The sequence below is a fragment of the Vollenhovia emeryi genome, unplaced genomic scaffold (assembly GCF_000949405.1).
Source record: "Vollenhovia emeryi isolate VEMERY1.0 unplaced genomic scaffold, V.emery_V1.0 DF939245.1, whole genome shotgun sequence".
NCBI classification, from domain to species: domain Eukaryota; kingdom Metazoa; phylum Arthropoda; class Insecta; order Hymenoptera; family Formicidae; genus Vollenhovia; species Vollenhovia emeryi.
This window is the reverse complement of record NW_011967121.1, coordinates 75,021-92,123: the sequence shown is the minus strand read 5'-3', so window position 1 is coordinate 92,123 and position 17,103 is coordinate 75,021. Positions and strand designations below refer to the sequence as shown.

The following is a 17,103-nucleotide window of genomic DNA, read 5'->3' as shown; positions in this document are numbered from 1 at the left end:
AAGAATGAGGATGTGTCAAAGTAGCTTTCCGTTCGGAAAGCCTCTTCCCGGATAGCTCGAGATCCGTGCAACGGTGATAAGAACCGACCGCGGAGAACATATGTGCTGAATTATGAAAGCTGGCGCCACAGATAATCGATTGTGGAAATAGCTTTCCGCGTAGATGGATACCTAAAAAGGCAAACCTTTCTCGGTCACTTAATACCTTGCTTTCTGCCAGCAGCTTTGGATTTTCTGTAATAAATAATGTAATAGGTTAAATAAGAGGAACAAAAGGTGTAAGAGAACTCTCCGTCCGTCCTCTACGGAATCAATTAATGGAATCTGACTGACTCATCTTGCACTGTCCTGCTGGAATATTATCCTTTCCAGATTCAATTAACAGAGATTTTATTAATTTTTTATCTTTGGATTTTATTTATTTGCTTTGAAACCCTTTAATTAATTTTTGAAACCCCCTTTTTTAACATTTCTGACTCATGCAATAATTTACAGTCGAAAAAGTGGAAAAGCCATATTTTGTTTAAATAAAGAATGGCGGTCAGGATTGAAGCAACGATTGCATGTTTTCTCCGGAACAAAATGGTCGAATAACAAATATGCAATCGCAATGAACATCTTAATTTTTGTAAATGTATTTAAAAATCTTTCTTTTCCATGATCTTTGAAATGTCTTTTTCCGTGTTTTTAATTATTTTTCGTGTATAAAAAGAAACTCGATATATTCTTTCCCTGTCTTTTATTCTTATTGTTTGATGTTGCGACGTGATAAACAAATGCGTATCTTATTAAACAAATCTTGATTAAATACTTTGCTTATATGTAATAGAATTAAATCACGAAAGGTATCGAATAGATTAAAGATTAATTGCGTATTTTATCCCGTAGAAATAGAGAAAAAAGACTTAATTGCCAAACCATGTACAGCCACACGAGACCTCGGGGCAGGAAGTTTGGAAGGGTCCATCTTTTGCTTTGAAAAGAAAATGCCAGTGTATTATCTTTATCATAGAACTAGTCTGAACTGCCGTAAGACGGATCGGCTGTTTCCCGAAGCTTTTCGAAGGAAAATCTAACCACCCTCCCATTCAATTGCCCTCCTGCGAAGGCGGAGGAGTTAGAGCAATTTGTCTGAAACGTCTCCTTGTAAGCCACGGAGTGTTGAAAAAAACACAATAAAAGAGCGAACGTGTTCCTTCACTATGCACTGAATTATGCTTTAATTTCAATGTCTCAATGCCAAAGTTAGAAAAATTTATAAGTAACAAATAATAACGTCGGAAGATTATTTTCTCAGTAAAAAAATTACTGTTATAAAAGAACCAAGATAAAATTCTTAACAGTTTTTAGTAGACAACTTAATATATTAAGTTTCATCTTTCGTCTCTCATTTGTCCAACTGGTTTTAACGAAACTGAGGTAAATAATTGACCTGGAAGTTTAGTTATATTCAGAATTTACTATCAACTGATCTGTATATTATAGACATAATTTAAATAACAATCTTCTTGATTCTTTTCTCGGAAGAGCCTTTCTCCATCGATGCTGAATTTATCTTTTTTTTTTCCTAAAAACACTTTTACTTACGTATTGATAATTTCGTCAAAGTCTTTTTATTGCTAAAGCAGAAACTTATAAAATATTTTATACGCAATATTTATTGTGCCAACCCACTAAAACCAATGTGTCGCGATGTACTTATAAATCATTCGCCCAATATTTACGATCATTTGTATATAACCGGTCTAGTTCACAAATATCAGAAGTCAAAATTAGCATGCGATTTACTAATTCGCGAATTAAAGCCCAGACCACCCGCGTAGAAAATAGTTAGGGAAAGCTTAATAAGCATAAGGCCCCGATGAGGATTTAATAAGGATGCCTTAAAAAGGGCTACCTCAATATTACCACATCAGGGCCCTACAAGAAGTTACTAAGGATGCCCTAGTTTTACTAAGTAGGGCTCAGTTACGGAAAACTAATAAGGGCCCTACAAGGAGTTATTAAGGATGCCCTAGTTTTACTACGTAGGACTCAGTTACGGAAAACTAATTAGGGCCCTAACAAGGAGTTATTAGGGCCTTGATAGGGAAAACTAATTAGGGCCCTAACAAGGAGTTATTAGGGCCTTGTTAGGGAAAGCTAATTAGGGCCCTAACAAGGAGTTATTAGGGCCTTGATAGGGAAAACTAATTAGGGCCCTAACAAGGAGTTATTAGGACCTTGTTAGGGAAAACTAATTAGGACCCTAACAAGGGGTTATTAGGGCCTTGTTAGGGAAAACTAATTAGGGCCCTAACAAGGAGTTATTAGGGCCTTGTTAGGGAAAGCTAATTAGGGCCCTAACAAGGAGTTATTAGGGCCTTGATAGGGAAAACTAATTAGGGCCCTAACAAGGAGTTATTAGGGCCTTGTTAGGGAAAACTAATTAGGGCCCTAAAGATAAGATAAATCTAGGGGGCATCCTTAACGACTTTTAAAATTCTCGCTGTCACATCACTTTTCAATGCGCGCTGTTACACGCAGGGTTGGGAAGTAACTCGTTACTTGTAACGAAGTTGTTACAGTTACTTCTTTTTGGTAACTCTAACTTAACTTTGTTACTTTCTCTCCATCTGTAACTATAACTTAACTGATAATAAGGGCCCTACAAGGAGTTATTGAGGATGCCCTAGTTTTACTAAGTAGGGCTCAGTTACGGAAAACTAATAAGGGCCCTACAAGGAGTTATTGAGGATGCCCTAGATTTACTAAGTAAGGCTCTGTTACGGAAAACTAATAAGGGCCCTACAAGGAGTTATTGTAGAAGACGTGGCGACCGCGCGTTAATGTTTCTCGTAAGTAAAAATCGTCCCGTATTAGTTATAAGAGGCGAGCCGATATGATGCGAAAGCGAGTTGTCTGGATCATGGATAAACCTCGATAACCTGAATATATTTTTGATGACTATGTAATTTAACACAGTTTAACAATTAGTTTACCAAATTGAATTTTTTAGTAGGAAGCCTATTGATACCCCACCCCATATTAAAAACTGTAAGGCGCAACAAAGGGCAAGTCATGAGGTCTTGATAAGGAAAACGTCTGATCAGGCAATTTTAATTCTCGACGTTACATTTACGGTCAGGGCCCTGTCAGGGCTGCCTGATGAGTGCCTTACCAGGCATTATGGCATCTTTATTAGGATCCTATCAGGACCCTACTAAAATTTCTGCTCAGGATATTTTTTCATAAGGGCCTGATAATACATCCCTTATAATGCCTTGATAATATCTTATAAGGCTCTAACACGATTTCCTTATAAGGCCCTAGTAATATTTCCTTATAGGGTCATGATAATTTTTCCTTTAAGGTGCTCTTAAACCATTTGTTACATTTCCTTGTCAGGCCCTACTTATATATATCCTTACTAGGGCCCGATTAATTTTAAGGAAACCTTATCAAGGCCTTTTCAGAGCCCTATTATATTTTCTACACGGGCAGCGCTCTCAGAGTCGTATACATCGAGCGTATGTATATGTATAATTTATTTTCTCCGGGAATGCAATAAAGCATGCGTTATTTAAACTATTTGGGAGAGAGGTGAATATTCATAATAAATGTTCCAAACAATTTCTTTCCCGAGTAATTATTTTCCGTTCAACTCGCCTAACTTTATTTTAGGATGAAATAACAGATTTACAAAATGGACTTACTGTTGAGTTGACGAGCTCGTGAATCGCATTACTTTTGTGTCTTTATTTTTTAATCCAATATCAGGAATGTTTTAAAGCGAGGGACACCTTCAGGGCGATAGCACGGAATGTTCTTACTGCACGAGGGTCGAGAAATTTTACGTACGAGGAGATATTCCGTTTAAGCAGCAGAACACTCTAATAGAAGAGCAAATATAGTCGAGATAACGGAGTTTCTATTATCGAAGGTTCTATGTGCGTTATTAAAAAGTCGAAGTCGCCGGAAAGTCGATTTTTATCTCGAGTAAAACTGTCGACGTGACAAACGGATTCTATTGTGCTCAAGCAAGGTGGTCACCGGATAAACGAAGGAATGGATGTGCGCCGGGGAAAGATAGTGTCCAGAGTGCCGTGGCAGTTTATTGCGGCACCATGTTTTCTCAGACGAGACCCCTTTCGGGAATTATAAATCACGCATCCACGAAAACGTTGGTTTTTTTATCGGCACACGTGAACAAGGGATTCTCGGAGAAAAAACTGCCCCTCTGATGTTCTCGACGATGCAACGCATCAATCTGTAGTTTCTCTTACACCGTTGGTTTGCTTTGACACACGTAGTTTTTAAAGCAATTCAATTGTGTTTCTTTATCTGATTCTTTTTTCTCAAAATTTAATCACAGTTAGACATTAATATATTTATCATTAAAACCTTGTGTTAACTATTTATTTTAATCGCAGATACATAAGGACAGGCAATTAATTTCTTTTTCATCTCTGACTACTTTCATTTACCCTTGCATTATTTTTCTATATTTATTATTCATAATGCGTAAATATTACAAATAAACTTTGAGATCAATATCATAACTTTTCACGGCAAACTTTCTGTTACGGTAAATTTGATTCCGTGCCGTGAGTTTTAAAATCAAATGTCAGAGTTTACTGCACGAACTTGGCGGGTTCGCACTTCGTATTTCGCACGTTACGCTCATAATTATGTTCTACTTTAGTTAACAAATGGCGAGCGAAACAAACTAATAGCAAAAAAAGAGACGAAACTGAACGAAACTTTGATGAAATTTTTAATTTTATTATTACGTTACACTGGAAAAAACATTGTTCACATTTATTTTATTAAAAGTAAAATACAAAGTTTGCTTATCAAAAGCTTTGCTTTACTTCAGCAAATAATTAAAAATTCAGTCTTTTGGGTTATTTATATATACAGGGTGTACTATAACCACCGGATATCCTTTTAATAACAGATTCTTTAGAAAATTTCAAGACGAAAATTCTAATACAAAAATATCGAGGCTATAACAGTTTTTTAATAATAAGCAAGTATATTTCACCAATGACAGGCCTGAGATTTCGCGCGCTCAGGCACGGCGACATGACGAGTGATAAAAGTGTTCACATGAATGTCGCCTTTTTTGGCACAGTAACGACCTTCGTGATAATTGATGTTGATCGATCACTTTGACAGCTGCAACACTTAAAAGTTACAACACGTCGCAAATTTTTTCTTGAATTAAATAAGAAGGGCGACATTCATAGGAACACTTGTCATATCGCCGTGCCTGAGCGCGCGAAATCTCAGGCCTGCCATTGGTGAAATGTATTCGCTTATTACTCGAAAACTATTATAGCCTCGACATTTTTGTATTAGAATTTTCGTCTTGAAATTTCCTAACGAATTTGCGATTAAGAGGACATCCGGTGGTTTTAGTACACCCTGTGTATTTTAAGAATAAATAGAAAAGTTTTGAAACGAGCGTGAATATTTCCTGTTACAGGTAAGGCTGTGCCATTCGTGGAGTTGACTGTGGCTCATGCCTCGGTTCTCACAATTTTAGCCATCAGTTTCGAACGCTATTACGCTATCTGCGAGCCGTTAAGGGCGGGGTAAGTATACTGCGCCTGGAATTATCGCAGAGAGCCGCGAATAGCTATACAATAATTAGAGAGTAATAATAATCAGAGATAATAATAACTAGAGAGTAGATAAAAGCGAATAATAAAGAGTTAAGCTTGTCTGATTTAATCCGATTCAACTTATGTGTTATATAGATATGTGTGCACAAAGGCAAGGGCAACCTTTCTTTGTTTCTTGGCGTGGGTGGCAGCGGCGCTGTGTACAAGGTGATACAAAGAGAAAGAGAAACTAAAAAAAGAATCTGTAATTTGCTTTATTAATGCTCTGCCGTCGCCTTTCTTTACGTATCCTTTCCCTTACTTTTTTCTCTGGTTGACGCATGACGGGCTTTTTCACTTGACTCTTCATGTCTCGCTTTACGTCATCTTCACGTGACCGTAATACGAAGCCCACCACCTACACGTCTTATTAACCGCCGCGAAGACTATGTTTTAAGACGTGCGCAAGAGTCGGTCAGTTGATCTTAATTAAAATCCAATTGAGGCGATCGTAATCCAAGATAAGTTCCAACGGCGGAAAATTGATTCTGATAAACTTAATGTTGAAGAAAGGTGAAACCTAAGAGGTTTATCTAAACATTTACAATACAATTCTGTATCTGGCATTTTGATTAATATTCTTTGCACTTCTCGAAAAGAAAAACAATACTTCCTAATAATATTCTTTTTCTTTTGCTTTCTCGGATGCTCTCGTACGATGTACAGTAAGTTGCGCGATTTTAGAACCAGTCAAGTCACTAAAAACTCGTCGAACTGCAACCGCCATACGTTTCTGAATTAATTAATAATTAAATTTTTACCAAACTAAAAGCTGTAACACTTTTCGAAATTTACAGTGGACCTCGGGATCGAAAATAATCCAAAGTTCGAGTAAATTGCAATGTTTAGCCTTGACTGAAACTTGGAACTAATTTATTCGCTGTGCAACTTTCACAGTTTTATGTATTCGAAATGTGATCAACGTACTCTCGTGAGAATAGCACGCCGGATTTTCCATTCATTATTTATAAAAGTAAGGGATAATAGAGTTTTGACATTCAATTATTCAAGCTTTCATTTTTATCATTAATTAATGAAAGTTTTAATGGAAGAAAAATGATGAAGCGTGACTATAAATTAATTACAGAATTCGCTGTTGAAATTAACGTTAAAAATTCTGGAGTATCCGATACGCGTGCGACGTACGAGCCGAGCAAGGAGAATTCCGAAGTCAAAAAATCACTTTTTTTCACGACAATGTATCTTCATAGCACGAGTACGTGACGTAGCGCTTTGTATTTCCCTTTGTTTCTCTAAAACTACTAATTACGATGCATTGCGATGCATGTCATACTGCATGCGTGAAGCAACGGTTGACACAAGCTGCATTCATCCGAATGCATACATGTGCCTGCGCCGAGCTGTGTAACAAGCTGCTCCCTTAACTCCATTGTTCCGTTTGAATCCATCTGACGTATCGTTATTTTCAAAATGGCTCCGTAAAGTTACGTTGCTTCTAATAGATTTCATCGCTCTTTCGATTTTTCCCCGTTCAGACGTTTCTGTAACAAGGAGAAACAAACGCGTCTAGTGAAAATTAGAATTCAGATACAGAATAGAGGAGAAGTCTTGTGATCAAATTGTTCGAATAGCTCGACAGGGAAACGCGAGCGTTTCAAGTTCCGGCATTTCGTACATTTTGAGTGGAGCGGACGGTCAAACTGCTTCATCGATCGTCCGAAGATTCGACTGTTTAAACAACTTAGAACTTGAAGGAATTTGAAAAGTAGTTCGATGCATTTGGAAATCAATTTTTGTCTGCTCCCTCTTTGTAACACGTGATCTAACTTTATGTAACTATTTTAGAATTCTTTGAATTACTTAGATATGCTTTCACAGCCGGAAAGTAAGCCGTAATTCAAGATTTAAAGTTTCAAATGTTTACGTTGTCTCGGAGGAAATTTTAAATACGTAAAACTATATTAGACGTTCATTTAAACTTTATCAGTGTATCAAACATGTACAGGAAAAGCAGGATTTAGCTTAGCGACAAATTACAGAGATTTGTCATATTCGTTCTGGGCCAGTGTATGTCTTAGCGATAAGAGATGTTGATTCAACCAACAGCTGACTTTGTCTGCGAGAAAAGAGGATTAGCTTTAAGGAATCTATTAATTCTTCAGATTTGAGTCACGATGTATTTATTTCTCGGCGTTCAATATAATTACTTGTTCAAGAATATATTAATTAAATGCATTTTTCACGTCGAAGCTTTTCAATTTAAATATATAGAGCGTTTAGGATACAATTAATGTGATAATTAAACGTTGATAAAGACTTTACTTTGTGTCCAAATATTTAAATAAACTCTTAAAAGAGAGGAAATCGTTTTTAGAACGTCTTATTAATGCGTTGTTCCAACCTGTTTAATGTACATTTTTTCGACGGTCGTTTTGTAAAATAACGAAGCAGTATAATATCTTGCAATTAATTTTATTACACGCCTTATTTTATATTCTGTTGGAACTTTAACCTGAAAAACGCGGAGACGGATAATTCTACTGTACCAAGATATATATTTTAATCCGTCAAAGAATTATGAATGTAGCTCAAACGAGACGTTTTGACAACATCAAAGGGTCCCAATTTACTTGTAATGGCAAAGTTAACGAGCGGCATTGTACAAAACAACATATTTCGTTCGCATAATGCTTGGCAGAAAATACATGTCGTGCGCAGAATCTTTGTGGTTCTAAGTGAATGTTATGAAATCCCTCGTGGAGTTCGCTGAATTGCAAGGAGTGCGCGCAAAGACACTCGAGCAACGTAATTGAATCCCTTTACCCCGGAAGCGCATAGATGCGTGCGCATTGACATGTAGGGCAAGTTACGCACGTAAGAACTTCTGCGCGTACACACCTACTGGCATACTACGCCACGAGCCACGGTTCCCGCGGGGCTCTTTAAAAATTCGTTCTTTCGCGTCGAGTCAACCGCAATTGCGAACGTCACGAAGAAGCATATTGTATTCTGCCAGCAATCCGGCAACAATAACATCCCATCAAAATCACACTTCTTTGCGCGTTCTTTACATACAGTGCCACCCGCATCGCTTATTAAAATACGCTGACAATAAATTTAGAGCGGCGGTTTTCCACGGCATTCGCGGGCTTCAAACTATCGAGGTGTGTACTAGAATTTCTTACAAGAATACATCAACTGCCTAAGGCCCGGGTTTTCATTTTCAGGTCAATCGTTAACCAGAGGTTAGTCGATTCTTTGTCTCTCAATAGATAATAATATAGAAAAGGATGAAGAGTCGACTAACTTCTGGTTAACAGTTAACCAGAAAATGAAAAACCGGGCCTTAACGTCGATTAGTGGATTATCAGTGAAAAAACAGTGAATAGTCACTGATTGACTTTTAGAGAAAAGGTCTGACGTATCAGGCGCGCCGCGAAAATCAAAGTTCGGGCTTATCGAAATACGAATACTGGCGGCACGTCGGAAAAAATGCACCGAAGGGATGTGCGTTATCATAAAAGAAAGAAAAAAAATCAGTGGGGCAGAAACGCACGGTCTCGCTCACCGGCGGGCTTTTATCTCGGATCAACGCATTTGAACAAGCGCTGTGAATGAACGGACTCGCCAATATCCGCGAGTGCCCGATTGTGTCCTCGTCGCAATTTCCCTCGTAAAGGGGGATCCCTGCCAAGTTCATTCAAGAAGGGTGCCGCTTGATATCCGTCGCGTAAAACGCACGCGATTGTTATGCCTCTCCCGCGCGTGAAAGTAGCAAAGGTGCCGCGGAATGGTCACACGAAGGGTATAACAACTCATACTTGTAGCGCTGGGAAGACGCGCGACTAGAAGGATATCGATCTTACGTCTGGTAAAAACAAGATCTTAATTAAGGCTGCTGTTCCCCGAGAACCGTGTTGTGTCTTGAAGGATGTAAATAGCTTTGGAGTTAGACTCGCCAATTAAAGGCTTTTGACAAATTAAACGTCAGAAGTGTCGGTAGTTAACAAGATCTTGTTTTCCTAATCATTTTTGTATCCGTGTTTTTTTACCTAACTGTAAATTAACTTTGACCAAACGCGCGCTGTAAATTTCAGTAAAATTTAACTTTACAATTTAATTCAGGCAGAATTTAATTTAGACAGAAAATAAGAAAGAGGTTTTATATATCGCGTGATTGTCAGATGAATACACGAATCGCATATCCGCGATAAAAACGACAACGTTTATACGCCAGGCAGAAATATTTCACATTGTTCTCTCGAGGGCTTTGAAATCATCAGTTCTGCGATATCGTTGCATACAAGTCACGTGCTTTCTCGCGGAATGCACTTGGACGAAAACCGAGGAAAGAGAAAAAGGAAGCGCGGCTTTTGCCCGGCAAACCTCAGGCGAGCACATTTTCCCCTTGTGCCGAAATGCCCTGTGATGAAAGCAGATACATGTTCACACTTTCGTAAGATTGCAGACTGCCGTGCATAAGGAAAGTATCACGTGTAAACTTTTCTTATGAAAATGTGTGGATGACGTATGTCGTTATTCGAACACGTGTCATGCATAATACATGTCTTGAGCATATGTTCGCGATAACATTTAAGACGGAAACTTCGTTGCCGCAACGACTTCTTGTTACAACGATTCCTTCTTACCAACGTGTAATCTTTTGTGTTTAATAGAAACAGCGTGGGGTGTGAGCTTTAGAATTTACTCTTTACACATTTGCTACAAGTTAGAATATTATCAAACAATAACTAAAATAATTAATGGCTAATACTGGTGTTTTTAAACAAAGTGACAGTCGAAATTTCTATGGACGCCACGTCGGTATAATTGCTTGGCAATTTTTGTATCTCGTCTTAAGGAGATGCTGGAGTGATTCTGCACTTTTGCACCTTTCTAACCTAGAAACTGTCAGTTCGCGGAAACACTTGTGTAATATACAAATTAAATGACTTACGTGTACAGATCGAAAGCAGCTTGCTATTCCGGCTAAGTGAAAGAACAATATGGCATCACTGAAACTTATAAGTTTGTAAGTCTAATAAAAAAATAATAGTGAGCAACACACATGCCACATGCACTGTATGTGTGTGTTGCTCATTATTAATTTTTATTAGACTTACAAACTTAGTTTCAGTGATGCCATATTGTTCTTTAATTTAGCCGGAATAGCAAGCTTTCGATCTGTGAGCCTTTTACTTTGTATATTACACAAATGTTTCCACGAAACAGACAGTTTTAAGTGCAAAAGGTGCAAAAGTGCAGAATCACTCCAGCATCCCCTTAATATTTTACATCTTACAATTGAACGGAAAATTTTTATATCTTACGCTATATTGCGGAAACGCAGGTTGTTGTGAAAAAATAAGTTTTTCATAATTAAAATAGAATTACGTTAGGAATAATTAATTAAAAATTGCCGCGCCTCAGAAAGTGCCGTTTCAAAATGTTCTCTTTAAAAAGATCGATTCAGAAACAATATGTAAAGTGGAACGTAACCGGAAGCAGAGATTTCGCATTAAGAAAAATAGTTCAGGGTTCAGGTTTGTTTTAAATTAGACTTGCAGATGGATTTACTTCTAGTGCCAAATGAATTTTCAGGGATAACCGCGAATTCATCTTTTTTTCAAAAAGCACGGTAGAAAAACGATCAAGAGGAGGATTCGATTTTCGCTCCATATGCGATAGATGTGGGCGTACGAAAGAGGATAGACGGATTCGATTTTTGCTTCATAAAGTTCGGCCGGTCTATGTGCCACTCTCGCGCTCACGTTTCACCCCGGTATTACACGTTGCGGTAGGACGCGTATACGAGTCATAAAAGTGATATCGCCCGTAAACCAGTTCTCGCAGGAGCTTGTATATGTCGTGTACCCGTTACGCGTAGATCAACGTTTCTTAGTTGGTCACAAAGAACTTGAGTTTATGGTCGCCTATAACAGGGGGATGCGCCCTGAACAAACGTCGTGGTATTATTAAAATTGTATCTTAAACAGTCCAGAGAATTAACTCATGATTTCGATTTCGATTTCGATTTCGATTTCGATTTCGATTTCGATTTCGATTTCGATTTCGATTTCGATTTCGATTTCGATTTCGATTTCGAGAGAGAGAGAGAGAGAGAGAGAGAGAGAGAGAGAGAGAGAAATTTGAGCTGTGTTTATTTAAGATTTTATTGCTCTGGCTTCTTCTCTCTATAGAGTTATTCTTGGATTATCAGACATTTAACCGTAGCTACTTTGATCAATTCGGATAACATTTCGCCGCTTCAAGTTAATTGAAGAATATAATTTTGCCATTTGTGAAGTTTAATTACTCAGGAGCTCTCATCCATCAATTATCTGAAAACTGTAAAAACCTCGTCGTTTTTATTGAAAACTTAATTCCAGATCGGCGATAAGATTTGTAGTAAAAGGGGCTTCTGTTTCATGATATCCTGCACACATCAGATAATTAACTTCTCAAATTTACTATTATAAAATGTGCAGGCAGTTGAAAAATTTGTGTTTAAATTTAACAAATATTACATGTCCTAAACGGTCTACACAATTAAATTTTTGTGTTAATTTAACATAATATGGATATGTTAATAAATGATCACACTAATACTCTGTTAATATTTTAACACAAAGTAAAAGCAAATCTCAAAATAATTTCAAATAAATTTTGTGTAAGGTTAACATATTTTTAATGACTTGATAAATTTAAAAACAAATGTAATCTTTACATTTTACAGATGCAATAAGTCAAATGATTCGAAATCACTGACACTTATTTTATAATGTATGGAATAAAATCAACATTTTATTCTGTAAATTTTAACAGATAAATCTTGTTACTAATATGTTAAACTAACACATGAATGTGTTAAACATTTAACACAAAAATTTTAACCGGCATTTTCTCTAACAAGAAAGCACAAATTTTCCAGCTGTATATTAACACATCGTTTATTTCTTTATTAATCTCAATTTAATAATTTTAACTGTTTTACATCTTCAATTTATTCTATAACAGAATTATCTGATATATTTTATAATAGTATTAGAATACGACGATCTAACATGATTATATATTCATAAATATTATTATGTGCGCGCGTATGAAGTAAATGTATCGAGTAATTGAAATTGACGACGTGACAAAAATTGTATCTGGAAATGGTTTTGTGCCCCGAATTACATCTAATCGGCACTAATGTTAAAATTATCTTGCAATACATCTTACGAAGTACACTGTGCAATTAGTACTGATTGCGCCAAAGTGAAACAGCAACTCGCGCGTGGTATTTCTCCTTTCGAATGCAGCTTAGGCGCTTTCAACATCCGGAGCTTTGATAGCAAAGCAAGGAGTAATCGAACTATGTTACAAATTGTATTACACGACTGAGACCGAAACCGACCCGATACATCAAGTTCAAAGACGATTTGTATAATACCTTCCTCAACGTATTTTATCAATGCCTATATTTCACACGAAATAGCGTAAGGTATACTCTGCTACGAACGCGCGTTGCAAAATACACGATTCTGGGCTTCTCTCTGTTCGTAACACGATTGAATCATTATACAGCGCGCACTGCAAAGGTACAGATACTCCGTAGTTCTTTCGGTTATTGTATACTGCTCTCTGAGAGAGAAAATAGAAAAAAATATATAATATATTGTAAAAACCGCATACATTTTCACCGCAATTTTTTCTTGCATAAAGATAGTATTAGCGAAACGACTTCTTTCGTGCTTCCGTTTTCACACTGAGAAAAATGTGCAATTCGATACAAGCTGATAATCCAATTGCATAATAACAAACGAATATAATCCGATTGTATACCCGATGAAAGATATGGTCGGTTTTTCGATCAAATTTCATCGGATAATGTCCGTAATTTGATCGAAAAAATTTACCATCGGTGACACTAGTTAATTAGTTTATCCGATGGAAATTTTTCTCAGTGTAAGATTTAGATTCTAATGATGAATTCTGCCGTGAAACACATAGCAAGTGGAGAAGATGGTATTAGTATTTCTAATATTATAGCTATTATGTAAAATGGTAGATATTGAACCGAAAAACGTGTGCCTCTCCTGTCAATTTCGGACTTCAATCCGCGAAGAATGCTTGGTATAACGTTACTCCACGCTGGAAGCCTGAAGCGTAATTTTTGCACATATATAATAATTTTTCCACGAAATAAAATAGACAATAGGGAACTTTGCTTTTTTTTGCGTACCGCTGCAGCGCGTAAAAAGACTGCAAATGCGAATTAAAGCCGAGGGTTTATTGTAAACCTATAACCCGCGCGTATTAACACTGTATAATTTTAAGTACAATACATGCGCGGTTATTTTCGCCGATTTTCGCTTCCGTTCCACTTGTACGTCGAAACGGTCTGAAAATCTGAAATGCTTTTGTATCCTCGAGAGATCTTTATGTAAAAGTAATTTTAAAATCGACTATTTGCCAAAAATTACTCCTTTCACAGAGATTTTGTTCTTTTAATGTAAAGATAATATTATATTTAATTCTTAAAATCTTTTTACACATATGCATAATTGCAAGCGAATTACAGGATGTCTCACAACTGTAGATCTTTAATTTTAATCACAGCTCTTCTAATTAATTTAGAGTCAATTTTTCCTCCTCGAAAATGACGAAAGAATCCGTCGCTTATTATAATTTTTCAATTTTCTATATTTATGAGTCTTAAATTAACTTTTTTTTTAAGTTGAAATTAACTGAGCATAATCTTATTTACTATCCTTCCTTAGCTTGCGAGAAATCACTCGTTTCGAATAATTTGTAAGTCAAAAGTAAATTATCGACGTTTCAACATTTTCGCTGACTCGATTGCTTGCAATATTCCACATTAGTGTACATACATGAGCGTATATGTATAAAATTATATAACTTCAGAAACATGACATCAACATTTTGATGATGAAATATGCAATGTTATCATTTAGCATTCAATACAACATGTATTTCGCTAAATAATATGATATCATTATTTATTAGAATAAATATCAGATTTTGACAACCCGGCTTTCAGACTTAAACAATTCCACGTAAAGCAATAGTGGTTGATGTAATTTACTGAGAAAAAAGTTTCCTGTAACTTCAAAACTCACCATCGGATTTGTTATTAAAGCGAGAGCCACAAATTTTAGACTGTTTTGCATATGTACGTGGGTGCCGAAAATTGCGGACTAAAGTTACGTCGCATTTCACTTTGCGAAAGCATTCTAAAAATGTGAAATTACAGAGATGCGGAGAGATGCAAATATACTTTTCCCTTTCCAAATTGCGCCCATAGTTCAAAATTTTGCGCACCAACTTCAAATCAGCTTTGCATAAATATTCATGTCGCGTATTCTTTTAGTCAAATTCACGATGTTTATCACGGCCGTAATAATCACGCCAATTTAAACACCCACGGTATACGAAGGCAGGGAAATAATGTGAGAAATAAGAAAATATTTTTTCCATCCGTTTGTAATTTTTGTACGTACACGAATTTCTGTTCTCTGTGTTTATGATAAATTCGCAAAATGTAATCTTTGCGAATATGGTATGAAGTTTTTATTGTGCTTGAAAATAAAATTTCCGTATGTTAATCGCGAATTCCGTAATATTCGTGCGTGAGTGAGAGAGGGGGAGAGGAGCGCGAATATTTCCATTGCGAAGATCTGAAAAGTCATAGAATATTTCGCGTCGTTTAACTTGAATATAACGGCGTAATACAATCGTCACTCGAATTTCTCGATTTTACGTGAGACGAGTAAATCTGGCGACAGCATTTCAACAGGGCGACATGTAATTGTTCTGAAGTCTCCTAGATTTCTCGTTCTCTGTTCGTAAGCGAATGTCTTGACTGATCGTCAATTCCAGACCTAAAGCAGGTCGATAATTAAACTTTTATCGCTAATACATTTTTTTAAATATTTTTTAATTTAAGTTTTTATTGTGTAAGTACACGGGGAGAATTTTCTCTTAAAATTTATCCTGAAAATCATGTAATTGTGGAACAACATGGTGTTTCGAGGAATTTTATGAGAGTTTTTGAAATTTTAGCATAAATTTCACTAGTAACAAAACTCTCACAAAGGTCTTGAAAATGCCATGTTGTTTCACGATTACTTAATTTTTAGGGTAAATTTTAAAAGAAAATCCTCTCCGCGTAGTCTGTAATGACATAAGAGTAGAATATGTGGCACAAAATATTCGTACATTGTTTCTTCTTCATTTTCTATGTCTTACATTGTTTTTACTTAATAACTGATTTATCCATTATTTTATTTCCCGAATCACTCAGTTTAATACTGTTTAGGGAATTCAAAATAATAAAAACTTAATGACGGTATTCTATCACAATTTAAACGTGATACAATCGTTGATATTGTAGAATACCAAATTTATTTTGTTATAATCCATTTCAAGTTGTAACAAAGATTCTTGATTGTACATTTAAATGGACTGGTCAGAAAGAATTTGATAAGAGTATCCATATAACGTTGCCATTTCATTTTCTATTAAAGGATTAAAAAGATCGTCGCTCTTTACGCAGGTGCGGAGGCGCGCCGAGATAAATGGTAGCACGCAATTATCGAAATCACATTTCGCCAGGCATTTGAGGAAACTCGATCCTACTCTGTCATTCGCGCGCGTAAATCGAGTTCGAGCTTGTGTAAAGTGCCCGTAAAGTACCGGGAACAGAAAAAAAGCACGATATTTTGTTTCACAGCGTGGGAAAGCGAGCGTACGGAAACACTCGCTATTCTTCTTCACTTGTTTTCATAAAGCGCGGTGGAAAGCGATAACTTCTTCAACACTTCACAATTTTACAAAGGAAATTGTTCGTATGTATAAGTTTTTAATAGTTTTCAACTGCGTTGTACATAAATAGAACAGATGCGTCTGCGAATCAAGTGTACTCAAATAAACACATTTCTTTTCCATGTGTACAATATGGATTCAGGCAGCAATTCTGTATTTTATCTGAATAGTTTTTAGATATTTTTTAAAGAAAGCTAAGAAAAGACACATTATTGTTTAATCGACTAAGGCATAATAATTTTAATAATATTAAATAAATTAATTGATAAACAAATATGAAATAATCCATTCGGAAAGAAGGTAACACATTAAACAAAAATATTTTGTGTTATTTTCGCTCGTGTTAAATCTGTGTTTCAGTGAAATAATTGTACTCAAGTTGAATTGGATTATTGAAAGATCTATTACCAATTCTTCGAATTCTACAAGAAACTCGTAAACAAATTTCTAGAGAATTAAAGACAAGTTTTTAATTGTTCAGGTATTAATCCAAAACAAACTCACATTAATTTGGCCAGGATAACTCTAGTCTTATTGAATTTTTTATTATAAAGAAACAATACAAAAATCTAGTCTGTACCATGATTCTTCTTAAGAATTGAAGGATCTAACTTGGTTGCACGGAATTAAGAGTCATAAGATATTGAAAGTATAAAGTACT

General features: G+C 36.1%; 1 protein-coding gene across 1 annotated transcript in view; it reads left to right on the top strand.

Annotated features, from left to right (window-relative positions):
- The window catches only part of LOC105560020 (growth hormone secretagogue receptor type 1), a 56,017-nt gene that overhangs the window by 32,133 nt on the left and 6,781 nt on the right, over positions 1 to 17,103 (top strand). The window contains exons 5-6 of the mRNA XM_012008745.1: positions 5,471 to 5,579; positions 5,745 to 5,816. Of these exons, the coding sequence (XP_011864135.1) occupies positions 5,471 to 5,579; positions 5,745 to 5,816 (181 nt within the window). The remainder of the gene's footprint in view (positions 1 to 5,470; positions 5,580 to 5,744; positions 5,817 to 17,103) is intronic.